Source organism: Acipenser ruthenus, chromosome 15 (assembly GCF_902713425.1).
Source record: "Acipenser ruthenus chromosome 15, fAciRut3.2 maternal haplotype, whole genome shotgun sequence".
In the NCBI taxonomy this organism is placed as follows: domain Eukaryota; kingdom Metazoa; phylum Chordata; class Actinopteri; order Acipenseriformes; family Acipenseridae; genus Acipenser; species Acipenser ruthenus.
Genome location: NC_081203.1, coordinates 6,823,721 through 6,851,171, shown reverse-complemented (window position 1 = coordinate 6,851,171; position 27,451 = coordinate 6,823,721). Strand labels below are relative to the sequence as shown.

Below are 27,451 nucleotides of genomic sequence, written 5' to 3'. Positions count from 1 at the left end.
TAAAGCGCTGCCGATGGGAGTGCAGGATGAGTCACAGCTTGGACGGTGCCAGTTCGCGTCCGGGCTATGCAAAGAGGCCGAACTTTGCCGGGGACCCCGAGGGGGGCAGTTGCATTAGCTTTGACGGGGTGGAGGATAGGAAACCAGCAGGGATTGCTTCTCCTCATCGCGCACCCTACAGCAAACCCTACTGGCCAGACACCGAGCACATTCAGAGTGGATAAGAGGCAGGGCTGATCTCTGTTCTCCAGGATTGGTAGCTCGACCACCTCTGCTCTGGATTGCTTGGCATAAAAGCAATTCTGGCTTTAGGCTTGTGAGATCGGAGAACACTCACACACCCTCAGAAAGTCTGTGCTGTGTGGGGACCCGCTGCTGTGAGGAGAAAAAACATAATTGGACATTCCAAATTGGGGGAAAATAAATAATAATAATAATTGGTCACTAAAATTTTTAAAAAAGATGGACTTGGCATGGGTAAAGTATAATGAAAGATGGATAGACCCAGATCCTCTGAGACGAGCATCAACTGGCGGTTTCAGAGCCTTGGAAATCGCTTTGATTCAGTGGTTAACCCCACTGTAACTAATATGTAATTAAACAAGTGTTGAAAGATCTGACATTCAATTTAATATTAGCTATGGTAACTCAATATTTAAGTGTAAAACTGAAATATAATTAGAAAATAAAACAAAAAAACATTGTGTACATTGTTAATACAAACTGAACCGTGTCATGGTCAACACTGTCTGTCTCAAGAAGTCGGCAGCACTCAGCAAATCTATATTTGCACCGTAGAAGAAAATCTCTCTCTGCCATGATTTGCAACTTTCCTTATTCTTGTTTTTTTTTAAAGTTTACTTGATGTATTTCATGGAACCTGTTATCCTCAGGACTGTTCAGTCTTTTACTGCTTTCTGCCATCTTCTCAAAACCCACGTAGTCAACCTTTATTTGCAAATTCCTATTTATATGCCTTTTTGTATTTTCCTTTATTTGTATTTATTTTGTATATATTGTATATACGTGTTTGTTTTGCATTTTTATTGCCTGTAATATTGTATAATATTTGGCAATCTGTAATATTTCTTGTAATGTTTTGTTTTATTTTTGTAAGTCACTTTGGATAAAAGCATCTGCTAAATAATTAAATAATAATAATAATAATAAAATCAGAAATTAAAAAGATGTTATCCCGAAGATGATTGGCTACTCTTGTAATTACGCTGCATGACTGTAAAATGACCAGCCCCTACATAGGTACTATTGTAAAATGACCAGCCGCTATGTAGAAAATGCATAGTTCATTTACATTTATTTAGAAGGCAGAGTATTTTATGTAGTTTGATTGGTCCAAATCAATACGTGTACAGAATATTTGAAACGTGTACTAAATAACATGTTTTGACCTGTATGGTCTTCCATAATTTGCCCACCCTTCATAGTCGTACAGTGTTTTAGACATGCACTTCCTATAGGAATGTGCGTGGTATGTGTGTCCCACGTCACATAACTAATAACTGGAGAGGGAGTATCGACTTTTTAAGATGCATGGAAATCAGGCCATAGTTGTGTTTCCATATTTTTTTTTTTATGGTTGCATTGTTTTGAACACTAACTTGTCAAACACCAGTCTTGTATTCAGTCATTTTCAAAACATTTTTATTTACAAGAGTACTTTTCATTCTGCCTTGGTTCCCATCTGTACAAAACACTGTTTGTGATACGTGTAGCATTTATTCCTTATGCTCATTTTTTTATTGCATTTATTACACAAATAATACATTTTACAATATACAATTAAAGAAAACCAACTTATGTAACAAAACAGACATTTGAAAAAGTGCTTACATGTGTTTTACTGTTTTCAATAAATACTGGAACAGTGATGTCTTGCCTGCCCTTTTCATTAGGGACACATTGTGAACCCTAACCTCAAGACCTACTAACTTACAGCTTTATACAAAGCAGTGATCCCTTTTGCACAAAGACTGCTGTAAACAACTACTGTATATACACCCAGATTTGACAAGACCAGAAAGAAATGTGCTGAAACAGTATTACAAGAAGCTACCCGCTTCAATGACAGAGCATTTTAACTGTACCAGTTCTCCCCCCCCCCCCCCCTCCCCAGTCCCACCTTCTTTGTTCTTATTAAAACCAAAATACTACTTAATCTTCTAAATATCTTAATGTACACCAAGGTTCTTTCAGAGTGATTCTCATTGCTTTCGTGATATGTTTTCATTTAAAGTACTATGCATTGTTTTAAAACTGGCTTAGTTCTAGTTTTTACTGATATTCAGGGGCGTGGTGACTTGGGGTGCACCCCCTGGCTTGAAGTACAATCATAAATCCTGCTAGTTTGGTGAATCTTATGAGCTGTGTGTGCAAAGCACTGCTTTTTCCATTGTGTTTGAACACAAACAATAACAGACCAATCAGTGCTGACTGTCAGAACAGGGGCGGGTATTTCCTAAATCACACGGTTGCGATCTCACGAGAGTCAGTTAGTAGTTGGACCGGATTAGAAGCTTGTATACAGCAGAGCGGTTATTGAAAATGGCCCAAAAAAGAATATCGGGTTTTTTGGTAAATTCTGATTGGCACCACACGCTAAAATCAGTTGGTCACAAATGCGGCTAACTGTGGGTGCTGCTTTGTGAAGCAATGTTAAAAACCCACGTACAGTTACATTGTGGATGTGCTAGATGTGCATTTCCTGATGAAAAAATCACCAGCATGACACCAGAGCGCAAGTCTATACAGCTGTTCAACCTGTTCTTACCAGCACACATTTCTAAATTGCAGTATTTAAGTGGATCATAGCAGTGCGATACTTTTCGATTTGTTTCTGCTAAATGTTTTATGGTTAGCTTTTTATTTTTTACTTAAATAGATAAACAGGTGTTGATGCTTCGTTTTCTTGAAGTGTTTAACATAATAGCGACCAAATACATGGCTTCCATTATATACAGCCGGAGTTACGGTTTTGTTCAATGGCTTTCAGCAACCCCACTATAATAATTGTTCTAGCGCCACTGCTGATAGTATGGTAGCATGAATACTTATAAACAGTACACAACACAGAGCGAACACAAAACCTCCAGTATATCTTAATTATGTATAACCATTACTTCATAGGTCTTACATTTCCCTGTGTAAAAGACACACAGATTATGGTAAATGTGTATCTGCCAGTCTTATTTTACTTCAGGTCACATGAAGGAACGCAGAGACCTGGCATATGTTAAAAGCAGCGAGGACGGCCAAAGAATGAGGCAGCTGGGATTGGGAGTTCTTGTAAAGCTCATAGAAGCAGCTCCTCACTAACCATCGCTTTTCCTAGTATTATTAAAATCAAATTACCATAATGTGTGTGTCTTTTATAAAGGGAAAACTGGAGCTCTATGAAGTGATGGTAATGCACAGGTGTACTTTAAAAGGAACACACTGTCCAGTAGCACACTGTTAAAGGTGTAGATTCAAGACAGTATGGCTAGGAATATTTAACATTTATATGGAACACAGTGAATCTTGAGCAGTTTCCATGTGATCATCTCGCCCATCATTATCTTGCAAATTATCTTTTTTTTATACAGATGCAAACCTTATCAACAGGATAGTGTCCACTGCACATACAATGCTACACATTTTGATGTGGATTTCTGTTGATTCTTCGTAATACTAAAAGGAAACCTTTGGCATCACCTTGGGCCCTATTATAAACCTGAAAGGAATATTTTAAGGAATGTTATGTTATTTTTTTTTTTTTGATGAATAAATCTATTCACAAACCTTTTTTTTTTTTTAACAGTTTTAGCGAGAGTTTATCAGTTTACTGTAATTTTTCAAAGCACTTTTTGACTTTTAGAGTATGTTCATAAACAGTCTTAAAAAAATCCATAATAAACATTCTTTAAAGTTTTGTGAATAATGCCCCTACTGTGCTAAGATTTAAACAGGAATCTGATGGTTTACTTTAGAAATACAGCCCACAAAAAACACATACAGAGGAGGGAAACAGACACACACTCGCGTACATAAATGCACAGACATTCATTCATAAATAAATACATATATACAGGCATACAAACAAATGTGAATTTATAGAAACTAAAACACTGTGATTTCTTGTTTTTTGTCTTAAAGGTGATAACTTCTTATGGTTTTACAGCTAGGGTTTTCCCTTCATGACTCAATATTAAATTGCTACTTGTAAAATTAACGTAAGTAGTGGGCACATTTAATTTTGTAAAGGACCATTCATGATGTCCATCCGGTGATTAAAGTATTATTTGTCTTAATTGTACTTGCATTTATTTGAACATATTCTTAGGTATAATGGGGTTATTTTCATTTGAAAGCAAAAATAAAATAAAAATGATTTATATAATATAGTGCTGGGACAAACATTTGAATAATCCTCTATTCAACACTGTTTGAATTGTATAACACTGATGAATGCCTGACGGGGTTATAATACTCTAGATATAATTATTTACTATATGATATAGTGCTACATACATGTTTAGCTAATTAAATCTATTTAGAACATTCATCTGAATTGTAAAATAATATTCAAATCCATGTTTTTCTCAACACTAATATAAAGTCCTGGAACAAACATGGATTGTTCATGTTCAACTATAATTTCAAATTGGATTAACTGGAATAATTCATACTGTAGTACAAGAAAAAAGAAAATCTCTCAGGAGTAAAAAGAAAAGTGGTACCCCGTATCACACAAAGGAGAGAAACATTTAAAAAATCTGTTTAGCAGAATCTGGGGTGTTCATTTCATATGGCATTCATGCTCTGGTCTTCTTTGCATGATGTCTTTGTGATGCAGTCATTTGTAAATTCTGTTATATGAACGAATATGGACATGGGCATCCAATATTCAAATATTTGCCCCAGCATTAATTATTAAAGATTAATAAATTTGTTTTTTAAAAAAAACAGGAAAATGAAGGCAAGCATTGGTCTGCTTTGTAAAGCATTTACAAATGTGCAAGAGTTAACCCTTTCTTATCCCTAAGCGGGTGATACATTCAGGATGCATTAGTAGGTCTGTTTCTTTTATAAAAGTGGAATCAATCATACTAATAAACATAATGTATGAACTACTATTTAAAAATACTGCTTGTTAAGAATGTGTAACACCAATTATACCTTCAGCTGTACCCAGGATAAAAAACGGTCAATCCATTTTCTTTAAGAAAAAAATATGTAAATTAGTGTTGTAACATCGACTTCCTTTTCGGTTTGGAATAATATTTCACCAACTATGCACTAGAGCTAAAAAAGGATCAGTGGAGCAAATACTAGTGGTGTTGGACAGTAAATCAGAAACACCTGTGCCATGTAGCACACACTTTTGTGTAAACAAGCTGTCCCTCACATGAATCATTCCTTTGTTATGCACATAGCATCCCTGGCATACTTCTGTTTTATAAAACCTGCACCTCGTTCTTGTAAGTCAGTTTCAGTCACAATTTACACTCTAAAAGGAGGCTGATAGTAGGCAGGTTTAAAGCAGAATCCGGTGCATCTTATAAAGAGAGAAGAGGAACTGGATGGAAGTGCAAACACGTTTACAGTGCAACTTAAAGAGTACACATGTGAAATATCACAGCAACTGCATGTTAAAAATCAAGTAGTTTCAAATGTCATTTTAGGCTTATGTCTTTATAGAAGTAAGAGTCAGCACTGCCCAGTGATCTTTTCCTTTTTGGATGAAGTTCCTTTCTGTTTTTCTGGCACTACAGTGCTGTTCACTGAATGGTGCTGGCACACTTTGGATGATCTAGCCAACATGTAATGTCAAGCTACTTACTCTTTGACTAATGCGTTCCTCTTGTTGTTTAGAGTTGGTTTGTATAGAATTTTCTGATTCAGTCACCACACATTTAAAGCACCCCTGTGGCCTCAAGTCAGCTCTCAACCCGCTCTCAAATCTGGCCCTGTATGCCAGCTCTGCTCTGCCGCAGAGGAATGTAAGAAATATAATAAAATGTGGTATTTCTTACATTCACTCGGGGCAGGGTTGCAGGGGGACGGGTTAATGGTTACACTCTGGTGTACCAGCTGTAGTTAGACCACTGTGATGCTTTAAACTGAGTTCTAAAAAGTCACCATAATGATATACAAAGTCAATCTAAACAATAACAACAATACAATAAGAAAACTGTGATATTTCATACCTGTGCTGAGATGCTTTTTAAGGGAAAACATGAACACAAAGAAGTTCAAAACCTTTCCTAATTTAAAAAAGGCTTCAAACCTTACCTGTCTGAGTTAGGTGACGTATGTAACAGAGTGATGCTGGCTGAGTAAATCTTAGTTTTGTCTTAGTTGCAACTCAAAACCTTGACATTAACAAACAGTAAAATATGCAGCAAACATTTCTCCAAGACCAACAACTTTTTTGGGAACAAGCAAGGAAAAACTAAAAGAACACAACAAAGCACAGTGGCTTTGGTCCACCCTCTTACTGGAAAGGGTGTTCAAAAATAAAAGAAAAATACTCCAAAATTCACAAAGGCTTTGCTCTCCAAGAAAACTTGATTTTTTGTGACTGCATCATTTCTTAAAAGTAAGTCCCCAATGCAGGCGTCAGCGGGATTATTTATTTTCCATGTTGTTCTTCTGAAGCAAATACATCTCAGTATGTGGGATGTGAGGCTTGCATCATGAGAAATGTAAATCACTGTAGCAGGTCCGATACACAGATCAAGCGTGGCCCGGCTTAGGAGACACAGCTCAAAGTGTTGCCTCCTCTTTAAAGATGTAGTGGAACAGTCTGTGTGAATACACTAGCGGCTCAGTGGTAATTGTGCTAGTGCCATGGCTTGATGAGGGTGAGGAATAGTCTGTGTTGTCAACACTGAGAATGGATGGCCTGGAAAATAAAAAGAGGAAAGTATCAGAACTGAGGCTTTCTATCTGCTACATTTCAAATCATTACGAGACAATGAAATAATTGGGGTGGGACAATACTAAGAGCATGATACTAAATATGTTAGCCTTATTTTTATGTAAATCGCTAGAGTTTAGCAGTGCATCTAAATCACGTTTTGCATAATTATGGACTATGATTTGTATGGGTTCTTTGTTTTGTGTATTTTCTTATATTTCTTCATATTATGTGCTGGAACAAATTAGTAATTATAATAACTAACGTGAGTAAATATTCAAAACACTTTTAAATACTTTTCAAAAAATCTAACATATGGGAAATTATTTTTTTTAATGAATTTGATTGTGTGTGTGTTTTTTTTAAAGGTCTTGTGAGTACAGTGATTCCTCTTTATTATGCTATGTATGTCCTTAAAATATTGAAAACAGTGACTCAGTGAACGGCCATTACACAGGAAAACACAGCTGTCAACAAACAGTGAATTAACCAAACAAATGCATTACTGAAGCACTGTACGCCAAAAACAAGGTTTGGGTTGAATAGTTTGAATGCTGTACAACCTCAATTAATGCACAATCTTTCCCATCATGCTCTACACTATAGGGACACGTATAATTAGCATGGTTCTCTGGAGTAATTGTGCAAACACTTTTTTTTTTAACAATTTAGTTGTTGCCAATTATTTTTATTATTTTCTCCCAATTTGGAATGGCCAATTATTTATTACGGTCGGCTCACCGCTACCACCCCTGTGCTGACTCGGGAGGGCGAAGATGAACACACGCTGTCCTCTGAAGCGTGTGCCGTCAAGCCGACCGCTTTTTTTCACACTGCAGACTCACCATGCAGCCACCCAAGAGCTACAGCGTCGGAGGACAACGCAGCTCTCAGGCAGCTACAGGCAAGCCCGCAGGCGCCCAGCCAGACTACAGGGGTCGCTAGTGCGCAGTGAGCCGAGGACACCCTGACCGACCTAACCCTTCCTCCCCCGGGCGACGCTCGGCCAATTGTGCGCCGCCCCTTGGGAGCTCCCGTCCTCAATCGGCAAAGGAATAGCCTGGATTCGAACTCGTGACTTGCAGGCTATAGAGCGCATCCTGCACTCACGTGGAGCGCCTTTACTGGATGCGCCACTCGGGAGCCCCCTTGTGCAAACACTTTTAACATTTAAACTATTTCTTTATCCATATCCCTTTCTGTAGTTATTACACTAAACAATAAAACCCATTAATCATATTTTCATTTTTTTATGTACTGTATATTTTTATACATCTGTACAATTTTTGTCCACTGTAATGTCTATTTCAAGGCCATAACTTCCATCATTCTGTATGTATTTTTGACTGAAACAATTATTTTTAAAGAAAGACGTATATTTCTGGAATAATTGCACCCCCAGCAGCCGTCACTGCTGCCTGGTGAAAGTGTCACCACCTCCCAGAGAGAAGTGAACGCCAAGCTCTTCTTACAGGAATGAAAGAGTCAGCACTTCCTAAGCTGATACTCGAGTCAATGCCTGGAAGCTACTTACTCTCGATGTATCCGTGCAGAGCTACCATGCGGGCCCTATCAGGACTGCCGAAAGGGGAGTAATGAATCTCCTCTGGGAGGGAAGGGGGCATCCTGGACTGGGGGGTCCCTTGTGGAGGCCCGCTGTGCTGGGGGGTATGCTTTTTATGTCTTGCTCTGCAGTTTTGAAACCAAACCTGAAAAGAAACCAACAATGATTGCCCTACTGGTGTTGACATATTTTATCACTAGCAGTGTTGATTATGGTCTATAAAAAACTCACTGCGAAAGTGACTTTACCTTTACAGAGAACCTTTTGTATACAATCTGTAGAAATACTTTTCATCTACTTTTCAGCTTCAAAAAGTCTGAATTCTAAGGTATAACTATAAGAAACAGACAGATATTTTGGCTCGTGCCTTCTTTAGTGTACTGGAAAAGACACTCACCAAAACATCTGTCTACTTGACTTATAGTTTAACCTTAAAATAAACATTTTTACATTAGGAAATACTTCTAGTTGAAACATTAGTCAAAGATCTAAAAGTAGATTTTAAAACATTAATTTGCATTTACAAGTTTAAATGAAATGGGTTTATTATTATTATTATTATTAAATTGGGAAAAGTCTCTCAACATTAATTAGTAATTTACTGATTTTAATCCAAACAATAGGAATCTGGAGTACAGTTTGAGTTGTCGGTAAGGCCTTGCGGTTACTGCATTTCTTTTTAGTATAAACATGCCCACAGACTTCCCAAACAAAACAAAAAGACGCATAACATATGCAAAAATAATCATTTGTGCATGTTAGTAAAATATGTTAACTGTGAAAATGTTATTTTTTTTATATAATAGTACAGTAAATCAAGTGTAACTATTTGTTCCATCCATAACTATAAAACACTCAATAGTGATACACTTAAGACACATTTGTCATTGTATTTGTATAGTAGTTATTTATTGTAAATGTATTTGCTAGTTGAAACAGTTAACAACCTTTTACACAGCAGGTTTAGAGTCTATTAAATGTAGTTGAACAGCCTTCATTAAAATAGTGTCAACCAGGCTTTAATGAAGAATGCTAGTTTCTTCATTTCTCCAGCGTAGGAACACATCATTTCTTACCTGTATTACTCTCCTGCTTAGTCCTGTCATGTCTGCAAGTTTCTGAAGTGTTTGTGCATCTGGGTTGTTGTCTTGTGAAAACTGGGCTTGCATTACCTGTGGCGACAACTGAGCATTAGCAACACAGGCCAATACCTCTGTTAATGTGCGATTATAAAACGCTGCTGTTGTTCTTGGCCTACATCACCTGTAGCTGTTCTGCTGTGAATGAAGTGCGTGCTCTCTTTGCTGGTTTCGGTTGACTGTCCTGCTCTGACGGAACAGCTCCTTCTAAAGTTATTCCACTTCCTAAAGAGAGAAATATATAACAAAAAAGATCACCATGCCATACATAAGCTGATTGTTCAAATGCCACACAAACAGATCAAAAATATAAAAACTGGAGAAGATATATTTTGTAAATTCATATATAGTTAAATTAGTATGTTAAAGGTATTACAGATTGTAAAATTGGGAATGTTTTAACAGTGTTCTATTGCTTGTTGTTTTGGTTGTATTTTGTAACATTACTAGACCGGGGAAAAAAACCCGGGTAAACACTAAAAATATGCACATGAATATTTCATCATTATAAAAAAAATTACAGTAGGGAACAAAACTTGCATCCTTGCATTAATAACTAGTTTAGTGTAACAGTAATTACAAATAGCAATCATTCTCAATCGACTGTGATTTCCCTTATTAAAGCTATTAAAACATTTTTTCAGGAGCAATTATTAAGAGGGATCTGCAAGAAATGTAAAAAGCTATGTGATCATTGTTAGTACTGGGTATGGTTGGGATTAATAAAGGAAGCCATTTATTCTGGGGTCTTGAGTTATACAGAAAGGCATTAAAAGTAGTCAAGAAAGTTGGAAGCTTGTGAATAATTCTAGAAAATGTGACAGTTGTTTTGGAAAATTAATTATTTTTAAGAATTTGGCAGGGGTTTTGCAGTACAGTGTATAATATCACTAGGATGAAATGATTTATGGATTGCCTTCCAATTTGGGTAGAAATTATTTTTAGTGCACCATAATACAGATGCTTCATACATACTTTCTTAAAGACTCGCTTGAAATGAAAATCAGGTCTAACCTGTGTCTAAATATTTTTAAATCAAAACTAGTTCAGATTTTGAATGGAAAAGTTTAGAAATATTTTAGATCACCTGAACTAAATGCAGTAGTTCTACTGTTCAGAATAGAGTTATAAGGGAATGTTAGCATTTTGTAAAACTGAGATTTTAAGGAATTCTGTGTAATTTGAAATATTCTGCATTGACTGTACAGCATTTGTTTCAGCTTTCTGTCACAGTTTATGGTCAACCCAAATGAGGCAGACACAAGCAAGCTTTGGCTGCAAACTTTAAACTACTTTTACTTATTTAATTCAAATGATAAATATATGCAAAGATCACCATTTATTTAAAGACAGCTTTGTTAGTTTAGTTGTAAATATTCTCTAAAGCTTTGACACACAATAACACAGGTATGCTCCAATCCCTTTAACATATATCTAGTTTATTTAATAGCAAACATATGTAATTAATCAAAACAGTCTTTTAAATGAAGCATGGTTTAACGTAAAGTTATGTACAATAAAAAAGGCCTGCTAACACTACCAGTGCCCTGCAGAAGAAGCTCGGTATCCAGTGCTTTTTTAATGTATTTTTTTTTACCTACAAAACTGAATTTTTAAAACTGCACTTCCCAAAATCTGTGTGTCACTGGCCGATTTGCAGAATTGCATGTGTGGTTATGAGCATGTTAAAAGAAAGGGCTGGGGGGCTCAAAACAACATACCACTCTCCGCTGCCCGTTTCAGGTTTTCGACCATGGTGTCGTAGTGGATTCTGCACAGCACCTTCTCTTCCACCAGTCCAAACTCCTCTCCCGTGGACAGCTGCCGCTTGCAGGAGAAGCAGGCAAAGCACGCCAGGTGGTAGGCATTGCCCCTGGCTCTCCGCACCCAGTCACTGGCATAGATCTGCCGGCCACACCGGGCACATTTTGTACCAAATCGACTGCAAGGGAGAAACAAACAAAATAGAATGATGTTTTGTTTTTTTTACCCTTAAATGAGCTTTTGAATTGGATTGTCCATGAATCTAGTGTTGCAGTGCTTTTTGTTTAATGCAGAAGATTAACATAAAAAACCATAATAACAACCAGGTTTAAAGCTATAGCTATTAAAATGGTGCCGTTTAAAAAAAAAGAAAAAAAAAATACATCCATGTAGATGGCCACTTTATGGTTACAATTGGAGTTTAATTTTACAGGCAATAAAAAAAATGTACACTCGCTGTCCACCATCTTTTTGAATTACAACCCATTTTGCTTTATAATTAAGCTTGTTAGAAACTGATAATAGCAACTAACAATATCAAACAATAAACTAGCCTGCTCTTTGCAATTATATTATGGATGCATTTTAATTTACCAACCAAGTTTACATGATGAAGGACATAGTGTTCGCTGAATTACACACAGAATTAAAAAGGGAGTTTCCATCTGTGTTGGATTTGTTATGTTATTTCATTTGAATTATGATTTACTAATCAAAGCACCTTTTAAAAACATCATCATTTAAATAATAGATAGTTAAATCCCAACTTGAAGGGAACAACGTTCCTGTTGTTCAGTTTAGGAAAAAGGCATCTAATTTGCCACAGATGGACTTCCCTCCAAGCTGGCTTACACATATGTCTGAGACAGTTGAAAATTAAAAGTTGGAGATTATGTGTTTTTACAGATTTTTTTTTTTTTTTTTTTTTCACAAGGAAAATTAGTTTTTTTTAAACAGAGGTTTAGGATGTTGAGAGCCCATAATACTAAATTTGTCTCAGCTTTCATTCATTGTAGTTTGGATAGAACCATTTTCTGAAATGCTTGAAAGATAATTATTATAATGCTGTATGGAATCCTTATAAACTTCCTCTCTGAAACGGTTTAAGGAAACCACTTTAATTTTATTATATAATGTTTTATAGGTTTTTTTAGTACTCTTGTAAGTGTGTTATCATTTTCGTTCTGTCCTAAAATATGCATATACTTAATATTACATTATTATTATTATTATTATTATTATTATTATTATTATTATTTATTTCTTAGCAGACGTCCTTATCCAGGGCGACTTACAGTCATAAACAAAAATACATTTCAAGAATCACAGTACATTACATGTATGAAACCTCATTTAATAAATAATATAAGTTATGGAATAACAGATGCTGTGAATTCCAATAATATATTTAAAATAATGGCTGCCAATTCTTATGAATTCCTATGCATTACTTACTGTCCCTTCCACTTCAATTCTTATGAATTCCTATGCATTACTTACTGTCCCTTCCACTTCAATTCTTATGAATTCCTATGCATTACTTACTGTCCCTTCCACTTCAATTCTTATGAATTCCTATGCATTACTTACTGTCCCTTCCACTTCAATTCTTATGAATTCCTATGCATTACTTACTATCCCTTCCACTTCAATTCATTATGAATTTGTGACCATTTAAAAAAGAAAATTTCAGGACATTACAAAATAACAACAAAACATTTGTTGTTCAGATGTTACTCCTATGCAAACTCTATTGAAATGACAGATTCATAATATAACATGGATGGATTTTAATAAACTGATGAACTTTGTATCTTGGTAACTGTAAATATTTCATGGACCATGCGTGCTGTATTTAGAGAGGGTTGATTGACAGAAATAATAGAATTATCATCTTGTGATGTCAGAACTGTGAATTACTGCTATTACTTTGCATGGATCAGTCTTAAATCATGTATATCCATGTCTTACTGAAAAGTGTAGATAATAAGCTGATAAGCAAATGCAATATATCAACATGTGTCAGTGTTACTGAAATAATCTACTGCTGATGCTCTCTAATGCAAGCCATTGGAAGCGATCCCTGTTCAGATTAGTGATTTGTCTAGAGCACTGATTGTATCATACTATAAAAACTTGTCTAGTCTTGGTTTTATGTTTTTTCTCTCCTAACAAATTTAATCAACAACCAGTAACAAAACCTTGAGGCATGGGTTTCAACAGCTGCTATCAGTGTGTAATTCATTATGATTGAGTGGTGTGGATTATAGGTCAGGGCGGACTACCGGGGTCTGGATTAGTCTACTGTATTTCACTGGACCGTGTCCTATAGACATTATTACATACCTCTTTATGACTATAAATCACTGTCTTTCTCCATACCTTTTCCATCTAATAAAGCATTTTTCCAAAAGTAAAATGGTCCTGTTAAATAATCACTTTAGGCAATTAGCAATGCCGATAGGAATATTTCTTATTAAGCGAATGTAAAAACAGATCTCATTAGTGTATTTAAAGCTGCCGTCTGTGTCCGCCAATATGTTCAATTTAGTTCCTTCCTTTTTACTACGTTCTTTCAGCAAGCCAACCCAGTTGACTCTCCAGTTTGTTTGAATTCCCAACAGTAGTTCGAGTGCAGCGGTACTCATAGTTTTTTGGCCGCGGCCACATGTGTGTATTTCTCAAACGGCATGTGACATTCTAAAATGTTCAATTAAATGACATTAAAATAAAGATGTATGACACTGCATAACAGCAGCGACCGAGAGCACATTGTAAGTAGACTATAATGATATTGTGCCTACTGCCACTGCTTTGAGGATCCCTACAAATTCTGTGATCCAAATAGACATACTTCTGTCAGCAGTAAGGGGTTATGAATGACATCATCCAACTATATCTCAGGGAATTGAGGTTGCGCCAGTTTAAAGGTGCAAGTATTATAACAACAGCTCATATTTACAACATGAGCTTAAAACAAGCTCAAATTTACATGAGCTTCTTAAACAAGGGAAAGCTTCATTTTAAGCTGTGTGGGGCTGTTCTCCTTCCAGTGAAAGACACAGATGGCATGCCATCTTAAGATCAAGTATCGACAACAGAAAACCCAAGTTAATGTGAGAAAATCAATGAAACATGTCTAACCACAGCCCTGCCAAATATCATTTCAGCATGTTAAATAATTACTATGCCTACAAAGACCCCATTGATTAACAAACCGTCTAATAAAGAAAAAGGTTTTGTGCAGTGCCTGTTGCATGTAGCCTGCACGGTCTCTCCTCTCATGTTCTGTTTTTACTTTGCATTTATCAGACAGAGTCTCAACAGCATCATGTTCCTATCCAGGTTGTCTGGAAAGGGTTTGATTATAGGTATCTTTGCACCACATGTGTGGCCTTGTGTTGCCATCACAGTGTAGCGCTGCTTCTACGGTGTGTAGGTATAGCTGTGCATTCACGTTACTACAGTTTGAGTTCCTGCAATTACATTCCGTTACCAGTTAATAGAAATGGCACAAATTAAAATCATCTACACACCGGCTTTCAGAATTCTCACAATTACAGTACAAGTCTACCTATATTCAGACATTTAACAATGTGAGTCTTTACCAGCCTTTCCATATCATACCCTATATATATATATATATATATTAGCAGACACACATCCTTTAACATGTTAAACACGACTGTGGGTTTTGAGTCAATATTCATTTGTTTATATGAGTCAAATTACTGTAAAGAGAATTAACCCTTTGCTGCCCAGCTTTCTTCTGGTACAACTGCTACACACCCAGGGAATCAAAAAGTTAAATATACTGAAACAGAAAACGAAATCTCATAGGAGGAATCTACCTGTATATAATAAAGTACATATACAGCGGTATAACAAGTACTTTGATATATTTTCTACCGAGTTCTTTCCTAGTGACAGTAAAATATTTCTAATAACTGTGCTATTATAATACCAGCAATACAGTTCAACAGAAAAATGTTTTTTTATGAATAAAGTTCTAAGACATTCTATAAAGACTGCATCTACCTGTTACGGTCTTTGCAAAGTAAACATGGACAAGGTGCTATGTATTATAGTATTGGTACAATCGCATAAACAGATAACACAGGCATTTGTTTATGGATATTAAAACAGTTGCACAACATCAGAGAATGCATTATACTGCATAAATATACATTATTTAAATTATAATATGACCTGTGCCTTTGTTCATGGTTAATTTGTGGACAATGTACCAAAGTCAAATTTAATTTACAGTATGCTTCAGCAATCACATGTCCTTATTCTGTTAATATTATTATTATTATTATTATTATTTATTTCTTAGCAGACGCCCTTATCCAGGGCGACTTACAATTGTTACAGATATCACATTATTTTTACATACAATTACCCATTTTATACAGTTGGGTTATTACTGGAGCAATCTAGGTAAAGTACCTTGCTCAAGGGTACAGCAGCAGTGTCCCCCACTGGGGATTGAACCCACGACCCTCCGGTCATGAGTCCAGAGCCCTGACCACTACTCCACACTGCTGCCCAATATTATGGATCTGTTGAAAATACAGGTTTTAATCAATACATTGTGATATGAGAGGACATGGTTCAAATAAAGTGGGTTGTTCTGCAAATTATTCTAAATGCTAGTTTTATTTATGCAATGGTGTTAATTGATGACATACTAAGATTGCTTTATGGTAGTAAGTCTATCAGGCTACATCTACAAAAGAAAGCAAGATGCTTGTCATTTCTAAGTACCTGGCCCTGCGATTATTCCTCAATGAGTGAAATGTAACTGCGTATTTCAGTTAGGAAGTGAAATTGACTTGGTTTAAACATAAATGCTATTATACTGTCTGTTGGTTGAAGTTATATTTGTGTTCCTACCAGTATATCTATAAAGTATATCTATAAACAGAAGGTAAATGTTTTCCTGAACGTATCAGGTTTGAAAGCTCATTTTCACCTGACATTTTGACTTTAAATGAAAATAATAATGCAAATAAACATGTATATTGTCTCTTTTGGGTAAATTTGAATGATTACTTTAATTGTTTTTTATGTGTACAAAGAGGGTGCGTTTGGGATAACCTAAGTAAAATATTTCATGTGAATAGCACATGAATAATCCTATTCAACTGTTTTCAAAAGAGCTAACTCTGTTCTGCTTTATTTTATTCTGATTATTTATATCAAGTTTATTTATATGAAAAAATAACAAATAAGTGCATTTCCATAATGTGAACTGATCTATATGCAGATAACTATATATGTTTTATTGTTGCAATGTGTTATTCAAAAGACATCCGACAGACAGTTTAAATAGATTTGTTAATTTAATATTGAACCTTTTATATAGAATCGTGTGTCATCCCATTTGAAAATACTCTGTATCAGCACAGGCACTGCTTATATTACACTTGCATGTCATTTGAATGCCATATTTCAGTAAAGTCTTACAGCTATGCCATGCAACCATTTATCATTTTAAAGGAAAAGTAAATAAGAATACTGTATGTTTTTTCCACCCAAAACCTAGGATAAGAATAATTCCAACTACTGATCAAAAGTACCATTAGCACGAGAGTGCAAATATAACTGTATACCTTCACATTCACTACGTTTTATTCAATGGTGTTTAGGATTTAACTGATCCAGACTAGACCAGAACATATTTAACGGTGGAATTAATGCCAAAAAAGAATCTGCAAAAAACAAGTAAAAAGGATCAAGTTGATCGGTCAGACGTTTCTCCCATTAGAAACCGCATAACCCATAGATTAATAACGGGTTAAATCCGATGACACCAATACAGCATTAAGACAGTTATCATAGGTTTCAGCATCTATAGATTGATTAATCCCCCTAATTCTTAAAACTAATATATGTGTCCAGTGTTGAAGAAGACCAAATATAATATTTAATGAAATACAATTCACCCAAGGGTTGGAAATTCTAAAACAATAATTGCAAATAAAAGTATTCCGACAAATTTAAATGGTATACCTAAACGATGTTACAGGACACGTCTATCTTATTAAACGAATTCGTGTCGATTGAATTGACAGACTTGTTATTTGCATTTCAGGTGTGTCAGTATTAGCAATGGCCGGAGAAAAAATGAGAATAATACAGAAAATGAAAGAAAAGGAAAAGTGAAGGCTAGCTTGAGATACTATAACTGAAATATAACGATAATGTTGATGAATAAAATCTAAAATAACGTTTGATTTACAACAACAACAACAACAACAACAACAATAATAATAATAATAATAATAATAATAATAATAATAATAATAATAATAATAATCATCATCATCATTATTTAGACAAGTATTAACCATTCATGTTTATGGATCACATTAAATGTCTCCTCTTGCATTCGTTTCACTAACAAATAATACCCATCGAGCAAAGCACTTACTGCAGAGCTAAAACGTCCATTTCAACATTCAGACTTTACAGACTCGTGCGCTGAAATGCACCGTATAATGCCAGCCACTACTTTCAGCAATACTTCTTTGAAAAGACAGATCATTGGTTCACGCTCTATCGCGCATTTAGGCAACAATATCTTCAATAAACCACGAAATCTTACACCTTAGTACAAGTGTTCCATAATTGAATTTCAGTAAGTATATATCAAATATTAACAATATGCAAAAATAGCATTCAACCCGTATTTATGATATCATTTTTTTTTTTTTTTTTTTTTTTGGCAACCAACCATCTTATTTGCTATTTTGGAAATGAACTCTAAAACGTTCCCTACCTGAAATAATCCATTTTACAGAAGATTTCTTTATTTTTGATGTAACAGCTGCTGTGCTGCCGCAGTGAAGCTCTACAAACTGAACACTCCAGACACCGCACGTGCCAGATTAAATTATTCACCTGCAAGGTAACAGATACAAAAAAAAAACCGTTAACCACTTCGAGGTTAAAGTCTGGGTGATTTCAATTTAAGAGTGCCAAATGTCAATATGGGTTTCAAGTAAAATATGAATAACAAGGAACGCATATGTCATGAACCGAGGTGGTAATCAAATAAAAACATATTACAAAGTATATCATTTTTTTATCATCATCATAATAATAATAATAATAATAATAATAATAATAATAATAATAATAATAATAATAACATTTAAAAATATACACACAGTAGGCTACATAATCTGCTACAATTTGATGCATATGGTTTAGCAGACCAAACTTTTCTTTTACGCAGAACAGGTAATATAAACCGTACAGTACAATAACTGAATTACTAACCAAGGTTTGTAAAAGTAGAGGTCCACTATTTTAGAACGGTTGTATATCAACTTGTTTATTTTACTTGAAATCAATCTGAATATAGCAACTCCACCGAGGTCCTGAGTATAGTGTATTGTAACAATTCTATAATCTTAAAATATCGAACCCAATTCTGTTGTACCAACGAACCATCTCTAATTATAGACAAAACATTAAGAAAATAAGCTATGTTTAAAATTTTTATAACATGCCTGAAAAATACTGCTTTTTTTTTTTTTTTTTTTACAGTATAGGCCTACAAAGTCCAGTTGTGTGGGCATATGTTATAAATCACAACATATCCTCTGTAATTGAAAACTAACTGTTGATCTTGTAAGTTAATTAAATCAATATAACGTCTGTAAAATCCCTCAAAACTCAGGTGTGGCCCTACAGAGCTACTCGTGTTCATACCTGAAACCGAGAATAGATCGATATGCTTTATCAAACACATAGTGGTACATATTAGGCCTACCCATTGAAACGATTATTGTATTTCAGCTTGATCAGAAATAGACTACAATAACACGTATAAGACGCTAAAACCTGTTGGTAAGTTTGTTTTTTTCGTATATTAATAAGGCTCCGGTCTAGCCCCGTTTTCGATGTGTCGCGCTGTTCTGCTGTTACAACTGGTCTGCACGCACTGAGCTGTGCCTGCACTGCAGTTTTGCCTGTGTTATTTTTAGAAAAAGGCTAATCGGTTGTGTGTAGCAGAGTACAACAAAAAAAAAAACCGAACTAACATGGAGAGTTACAAAGTTACAAAATATGTACAGCGGGGCCTCAGCTAAATGCACATGTTTTCACCATTCACCACTGTTGCAACGTCAACTAAAACTAACACTATCACTACCTGAGGCCCATTGTTTAAGCGTTTGTAATAATTGCATTATTAATTTGACTGATAATGAAATGCATTCTATATGTGTGATGTTTATTATTATTATTATTATTATTATTATTATTATTAGTAGTAGTAGTAGTAGTAGTAGTAGTAGTAGTAGTAGTAGTAGTAGTAGTAGTGTACATATAGGCCTAATAGTTTATACATTATTTGAATGTATTTTACTGGAATACATTAACATACAGGCCTAAACAATTCGTCAAATTTTAAAAATGAATGGCCTTCTGAATTATGTATTCATATACGCTGTGAAAAGACCCAAATAGACAACAGTTACAGTAAAAATCTTAAGCGGGAAAAAATGCACTCGGGTCTATAAATCAAAATGATTCCTTGACATACTGTTTCAATGACAGGACAGTCCCTATAAATCTGTCACAGCGCTTTTTAAATCTTCCCGGCACGCCCACCTCTTTTGTTCTTTTTTAAATTACTTTACGCTTTGCTACAGTGAATGTTTCACATAGTGAGTCTAAAAAAATACAACTAAACAAATATTTGATTTGTATAAAACAGCGATACACAATCCCAGAATCAACACATGTCAAATCATACACTTGTACCAGTTGTTGTATGGCATAGGCCTATCCCCAGAAGTCTGGAATAAAACATGTTGTATACGGAGGGAGACAGAGACTTCACTAGAGGACCCGTAACCATTCCAGCTGACTGGCTCAAGTGCCCGAACTGTACCCACCTTCAGTAGATATCTGTCCACGATCTCCAGCCCGCAGCTGGCACAAACGTTCTTCCCCGTAGAAGGTATGGAGGAAGAGGAGGAAGGCGGAGAACAAACTGATGGAGTCGATGATCGAGGCGATGGAGTCGAAGATCGAGCGTCCTCCTTATCCATATTGGATCTATGAGATTCACCATCCGAGTGAGACTATAGGGGGTGAGAGACATATATTAAACACACACACGCGCGCACACACGCACACACACACACACACACACACACACACACACACAGAGTAGGAATGTATTCATAAACGCAACAGGCATATGTTAGTGTTAAGCGTTCTATTTTGGGTTTGTTTTTGTGTTATTCTTTCTAAGATAATTATGTTGTCTCTAATCACCAAAGAAAAATGAAAACAACTTTGTGTTCTTGCTGTATTCAACTTTGTAGCCATATATGCACTAATATATATATATATATATATATATATATATATATATATATATATATATATATATATATATATATAATAAACAGCTGACAGCGGTCTTTAAGTGTGTATTTATTTATTTTATTTGTGTATTAAAAGTATCAGTTAGGCTAGGACTGTGCCTACAAGTTAGATGAAGTACGATATAATTGCCGATAACGTGTATACGTTTTCTATAATTGAATCATGAGAGCTCAGAACTTCAGTGAAAAGTATAATTGTTTATAAATAAATAAATAAACAAATCAATCAATAAACAACGCATTCTGAAATATACACCAGTGGAACGTATTGTCAGTGAAACTGGAACTGACCGTAGTTGTATTGTCTTTTAGTTTTAACCCATGTATCCCATGGTCTGAACATCGTTAAAATTAAATGATCAATCTGCGCCTGACCTGCCAAAACACACCGCAAAAATGCAGAACAATCACTCGATCGCAGTGTTGTCTGCTTACCGGTACTAGGCGCATTTTAAAAGATAATACACAGAATGCGCATCAAAAGAAAAGGCTAATCGATTTATCCCATAATATAATAAATCAATAATACACAAAGCTTTTGCATTAAATAAATATCTACTTACCATTATCTGTGAATGCCTGCTTTCCAAACAGCGCGGTGTTGCTTGCTTGTTGTGATTGTCTTCAGAAATCACCTTGAAGACAAATTTGGGAGGAAAGCCTAAATGGAAAGTAACCTTGGATTTTTTTCTCTGGCTTTAAACCCTCCTGTTATAGTGCAGCCTTTATAAAGCACCAAAACAATAAATAAGAACGATTTTACTGTGCATTTAAGCCCTTTTCAACAAAAGCCCTGTCTTTTTAATGAAGCGATTTGAATTTGGATTGATTTTTTTTATGCTGCACTTAACCCGTGCCTCTTAAAGTAATCGTTTAGTTCCCATGCAATCCAAGGCACTGAAAAAAATAAACTACCTGCAATTAGAAATTGCTTGAAATGCCTAAGAGCCACCCAGAGTGTCAATTTCAACTGTCAGTCAGAAAAAGCATCAGGCCACCCAAAGAATTGCACATTTGATTTTTAATGGTAGTAATTAAAAATCGAATTTTTCTTATCTGAAATGCGATGTGAAGTGGCTGTATTGGAAATCACACTATTCATACCAAGAACACTTTTCCACAAGTCGCAGCTGATCCTTAGTGATGAAAGGACTCGTGATTTCTAGATCTATAGCGTCGCATTAATATTTAAAAAAACGCAACACATTTTCAGCTATTAAGACAGTATTCAAGAAGACAATAAAAAGCGACTCGTTCTTATTTACTTCAGCTCTGTGATGATTGCTTCTCATCTACATATCTGCATACTGTTGAAATTCAACGCTGCGGTTAGTCCCCCAAGCTTCATTTAATAGGGGGTTTTCTTGAACCCGCATTCATACGATGTACACTCTATGTTTTTTTAAGTTTGGTTTAAAATGTATACAAATGAAATGTACTACTTGTTTAACTTTAGACCTTAAACATTAATTTATTAAAATAAATTGTCGTATTAACCAAATAGACTCTTGTTGACGCTCAAACTATTAACATTTCATATCTTATCAGCCTTGTAAATTATTTGTAATATATTTCTTTGACCACTGACATTCACAATAATGTTAAACATAATGGTTGCTTCTTGGCAGCCTTTTGCTATCAGTTTTTAGAGGCAAGATACAGTATACAAAAATGATCCATTTTAATAAAATGGCACGGTCTGATTCTGCTCGTGTGTAGGTACAACTTCTCCAATATTACCTGTTTAACTGGAATTCCTTCCGATACAAATGTATTTCCCGCTGGTAAAGGGGCCAAAGCTTCATTTTTCCAATACATGAAAAAATTATCCTAAAAACGCCTGTCTGGGACTGAGGCAACGTTTATCCCAACGTTTCTCCGAGTGCAATGGATAAATCCGCTACGAAGGTGAACGTTTTGTTTAAGTGAAGAAAGCAGCGCTGAAAAAGGTAGGTAGGTAGTCCTCTGGGTTCTGTTTCTGCAGCACCAGCAGATATGATGTTTTTGTTTTGTTGTTAGTTTTTTATTTTTTTTTATTTTTGGAACTGTTAGTTTTCCAGACACTTTCGATGTTTAACAAGGAAAGCGCAAGAGTAAACTGCTTGGATGTGATAGCAGACTGAGAAAGAGGGGGGCTGTTTCGAGTGACTGTTTAGAGGAGTTTGTAAAATTCTTCCTTCCACTTTTCCTGTTGGGATGAAGTTTGCAACGAGGCAGGAAGTAAATGAAATGAAATTGAGAGGCTGGAAGGGCAGCTCTGGTCTGCTCAATCTCCAAGAAAGTGCAAGAACACCAGAGACTGCCGCAGGATCACCACCTCCTCATGCTCCGGGGGAAAGACTTGCTGTACACTTATGAAGTAGGCTTGGGGATGAGTCCCAGAATATATAGGCGCCAATGAAAAAAACAAAAACAAAAACAGCACTTAGAATTAAATTAGGCTAAAAACACAAACACTTATTACTTAGGTTTATGCCGTTAATTAATGCCAGTTCGACATTTAACACAATTATAATTGACCATTTTCGTATATAGGCGTGTATTTTAATTTGTTTGTGTAAACTGTCCACTTTCCTCAGTGTAGGCCTGTGTATTCATATGCACACACGTATGCCTGTGTATGTATGTAGGCCTTCTTGTTTACATATTTATGTAGGTAAACAGTAGAAAATAACGTGTTTTTTTTGTTTGTTTGTTTGTTTTTTGCATAGATATTTTTGTGACATATTTTTCTATTTTTTTGTTAACATTTATTTAGTTTATTTTCAGGGCTGAAAGCCTTTAAATTCACAAAGTATATCACTCAACTGGTTACATTAAGATCCCCAGATGATTGCACACATACGATATAATCAGCATTGACTTCTTTCAGTAAAATCCTTCAGGCTATATAAAGTACCCATTCGTTTATTAAAATAGTTGAGACTCACCCTTATTATTCTTCCCCTTGCAATACCAAAATGTTTCTTCATTTCAAGAATGATCAGATTAAGCTGATGCACTATTTAACGAATATGATTTTATAACTAGACAGTTAATTATGTATATAGCATGCTTGTGGTATAACGCGCCTACTCGATTTGATCAGGCTATGGACCACTGCATGTTTAATGAAGTGAAGTTGTGTCATGTTTCACGACTACGGGGTATCTTTAAACCTGGATAGGAAGAGTTAATATGGAAATACGGATTAACCATTTCGGTACCAACCTGAATGCTATTCTTAATACATTTGTTGTACTATTGTACACGTGCTTATAATATTAATATACACTTTTTTTTTGTTACAAAATAAATGCATAATAATCATTTATTATGAAGTCGTTTGGATTTCGTTTTTGTTGAAATATTTTAGGCATAGACCTTAGATTTCTATTTTTAAACTATACTATTTTAGAAAACGAAATAATTAGCTTGTTAACTACAGGCATCACACATTATCATAATGTTTGGGCTGTAGCCCTTTATTCTTAGTGGTTAAACACCATTCTACCAAATAATGTTTATCCGAATTATGAAATGCATTACAGTATAGCTCAGGTACATTTCTGAATAGTTTGTGATTAGTCTGTAATTCTCTTGTATTCGATGTATTTAAAATAAAAGCGTTATTTTATTAGACTCTTCCCTAGATTGTGTTTTGTGTAAAGCTACTTTGGCCGGAGACACTATATTTAAACCATTTAGAATTAAAACATTGAAAATTAGTTAAAAACACTAGTGAATTTCAGAAATTGACGCATTCTATAACAAATGTCCGTTAGGTTAATTATAAGGACGAAAAATAATATAGTTAAAATATACTCAATATTAGAAGAGGAAAGATAAAAATCAAAAGAGCAGGATATAGTTTATATTGATAATTTACCTTGGAGTGCTTAAAAAAACTGTGATATATGCTACAGGTATATTAACTATAACATGCAATTTGAAAAACAAGTAAAGTGTAACATATTTTAATATTGTGCTCCCTGTGTGGACAAGACTAAAAACAAATGAATTGACAAGAACTGGCTATAGACCACTATATTGTCATTTATTTAGCCCCGTTTCTTCAAATTCGGCGTGTCTTGAAATTGTGTCCAGTTTTTAATGGGCGTCCGACATTTAAAAAAAAAAAAGTTATATATATATATATATATATATATATATATATATATATATATATATATATATATATATATATATATATATATATTTCTGAGTGAGTTGTTTACAAATGTCCCGTCTACACTAAACCAGTCGTTGTTGTTGCTTTGAGATCATTTCGCACCGGGAAAGCTGAATTTAAAAGCAAACAGGTGAAAAGTCTATTGCAGCAGGATAATATGGGTTTATGTATACCTTTTTGTTTCCTAAGCACCATTTGATGAGAAAAAAGCACCTAAGGCAAGATACTTTGTTATTATTATTAAAAGTAATAGTCTACCGATCACAGTCAGTTTCCTTTGTAATCGTTATTTTGAGGCGTGCGCACACGGCTGGATATTTATCGCCATTTACCTCTACAATGGTTCATCTATTCTTCTGCTTTACTGTCGCAACCAAGAAATAACTGTTGTGCAATTTAACACATTCTTTCTCTACATTGTATTTGGTGCCGATGACACTGTGCTAAACGCTAATGAACAGCGGTGTCACAGATACCTTTTTTCTTTTCTTCAGGGCCATAGCATAAATCCAGTCAATACCTTTGTTAAGTGTATAATATTTTAGACCCGACTGTAGCAAAAGCCTAATTAAAATGTATGAGAACCAGCTAACATAACAGGAATTATTATACAAATAATGCTGTTGTGTGATCCAATAGAATTCATAATTTATGGACCAAATAAAGCAGGTTTTATAAAACGAGATATTCTGAATGTATGATAAGCGTAGCCTATATGAGTATTAAAATGTTGCAGGCAGCGACACTGTAATCCCGAAAATTGTATTTAGTGTATGCTTTAAAGCAGGATAATTAATATTATATATTGTACTGTATCTTAAATGGCTACACAGGATAGAGACGCAACGTTTTGGCTACAGCAAAAGTTATAACAATACAAGCAAACAGGTCAATCACACAGTTAATGAAAGAGAATAGGGTAAAAACAAGTGCTCTGGAAGAACAAAACCCTCTAGCTATACAGTTCCGAAGGGAGTTGCATTGGGGTGAAATTACAAAGCTTTTTTCTCCAAGTTTAATGTTGGTACCAGTTTTCTAGGTAGGTTTATATTTCGATTTTATGAAGAATGTGGTACAAATTTTCCACTGTAGCAAAAACTGGTACATCTGACCCATCTATTTGGACAATGGCCTGTCCTGTAGGATATGCACTTTACTCAGAGTCTTGCTTAAATGTGAATATCCTAAATACTGACCTTTTTCCATGCTTCTATTGGGTTCAAATACATTTTTTAAGTCAATTAACCGTCTGGGTTCGAATCCCTGCACATTTGGAGTCTGACCTTATCCAAAGCCCTGAGGCAAGTCAATTGACCTCAAGCATCAGTCCAGCGACCTGTAAACCCGTCTAGACACACAATACCGCAAAAGAGATCCTGCATCTAAGTAGACTTCATTTGTAAACAGTAATGAATGAATTAACACATACACTGCTAAATCCCGCCATTGCTAATACTCCAGCACTGCAACACAATGCCAAATACAGTATGCGTCATTGTACTACTCGTTATTGGGTTTGTCTATCGAGGATATAATGGAAAGTGAAATGTTTAGTATTTCACTATTTTCTATGAACGCCCTGGTTCATAATGTTAAACATTTACTAAAGCAAACTACGAGCCGATTAGAGAAACAATCGTTTGTAAATTCATAATCCAGGATTGGCAGCTGTCCCTCACATACTTTAGAAAGATCAACTATCGTCTGTAGTTTTGCTTTTTCTTTATATAAAAAAGACAATTTTCACTCATACTATGATAGTTGAATATCTTTTTCTGTAACTAGATATAAACTTGTTACATATCAAATCAGAACTATTAAAATAAAATGCTGCAGAACAATTTTTTGTAATAATTGCCTTTTTAGTGAGTGTTTTTTGTATGCTTGGATGGTAACTACAATGCAGTGAATACAAATTCCTACTTCAAATCCAATACAAGAAACGAGTTGGGCCTGCAGGTGAAAAGATACAAAAAGAGTTTAATGCATCTCTGTACTCAAAACTTTATCTGTAGTCAAACAGCTTGACCAAATTGAAGGCAATCGATCGCTTTTGACCCAAGTGTGTATACAGCTGTCTTACTACAGGGATCATTTCTTTTACTAATAACACATAAAAAGATAACTGCATATACAGTACTATTTATATGCATTTTAACAAAGACACTTTCATTTAGAGATTAGTTTACTATAGAGTTCAGTAATGTTTTCAGCGGTTTCATCCTTCTGAGAACCTTAGTGCACCTTTATATATATATATATATATATATATATATATATATATATATATATATATATATACACACACACCAGCACATACTTAAATAAAAATGAAAAAACACAGTCCAAAGGTATGGGCTCATTTTGTAACTAGATAATACTGTGGAAGATCCACCAGTAGTCTCATCATGGAATAATCCAAGGAAAGTAACATGAGAAGATCAGGATTTAGTGGACTTCATGCACTCATTTTTATTCATT

At 35.0% G+C, this 27,451-nt stretch overlaps 2 protein-coding genes across 3 annotated transcripts in view; one reads left to right on the top strand and one right to left on the bottom strand.

The window, feature by feature from the left end:
* LOC131697532 (MORN repeat-containing protein 5-like) overlaps window positions 1–27,451 on the top strand; it is a 59,525-nt gene that overhangs the window by 18,788 nt on the left and 13,286 nt on the right. The window lies entirely within an intron of this gene.
* On the bottom strand, window positions 1,646–23,920 carry LOC117422157 (LIM/homeobox protein Lhx6-like). 2 transcript variants are annotated; one of them, XM_058987067.1, is made up of 10 exons: window positions 23,730–23,920; window positions 22,540–23,163; window positions 21,363–21,434; window positions 20,302–20,490; window positions 18,174–18,295; window positions 11,344–11,564; window positions 9,747–9,847; window positions 9,560–9,655; window positions 8,454–8,628; window positions 1,646–6,904 (listed from the first exon to the last, which is right to left on the bottom strand). In XM_058987067.1, exons 2-10 carry the CDS (start codon window positions 22,615–22,617, stop codon window positions 6,819–6,821), a joined length of 1,140 nt encoding a protein of 379 aa, XP_058843050.1. In that variant the 5' UTR covers window positions 22,618–23,163; window positions 23,730–23,920; the 3' UTR covers window positions 1,646–6,818. The 2 variants fall into 2 exon arrangements, with proteins under 2 accessions (XP_058843050.1, XP_058843049.1); XM_058987066.1 differs by having other exon boundaries at window positions 22,540–23,920.

Coding starts and splice junctions, on each gene's coding strand:
- LOC117422157 (XM_058987066.1), bottom strand. CDS start 22,617: ATGTATTGGAAAAATGAAGCTTTGGCCCCTTTACCAGCGGGAAATACA. Junction 8,629..9,559: donor TAAGCAGGAGAGTAATACAG/GTAAGAAATGAT, acceptor GTTTCTTTTCAG/GTTTGGTTTCAAAACTGCAG. Junction 6,905..8,453: donor TCTGCACGGATACATCGAGA/GTAAGTAGCTTC, acceptor TTTATTTTCCAG/GCCATCCATTCTCAGTGTTG.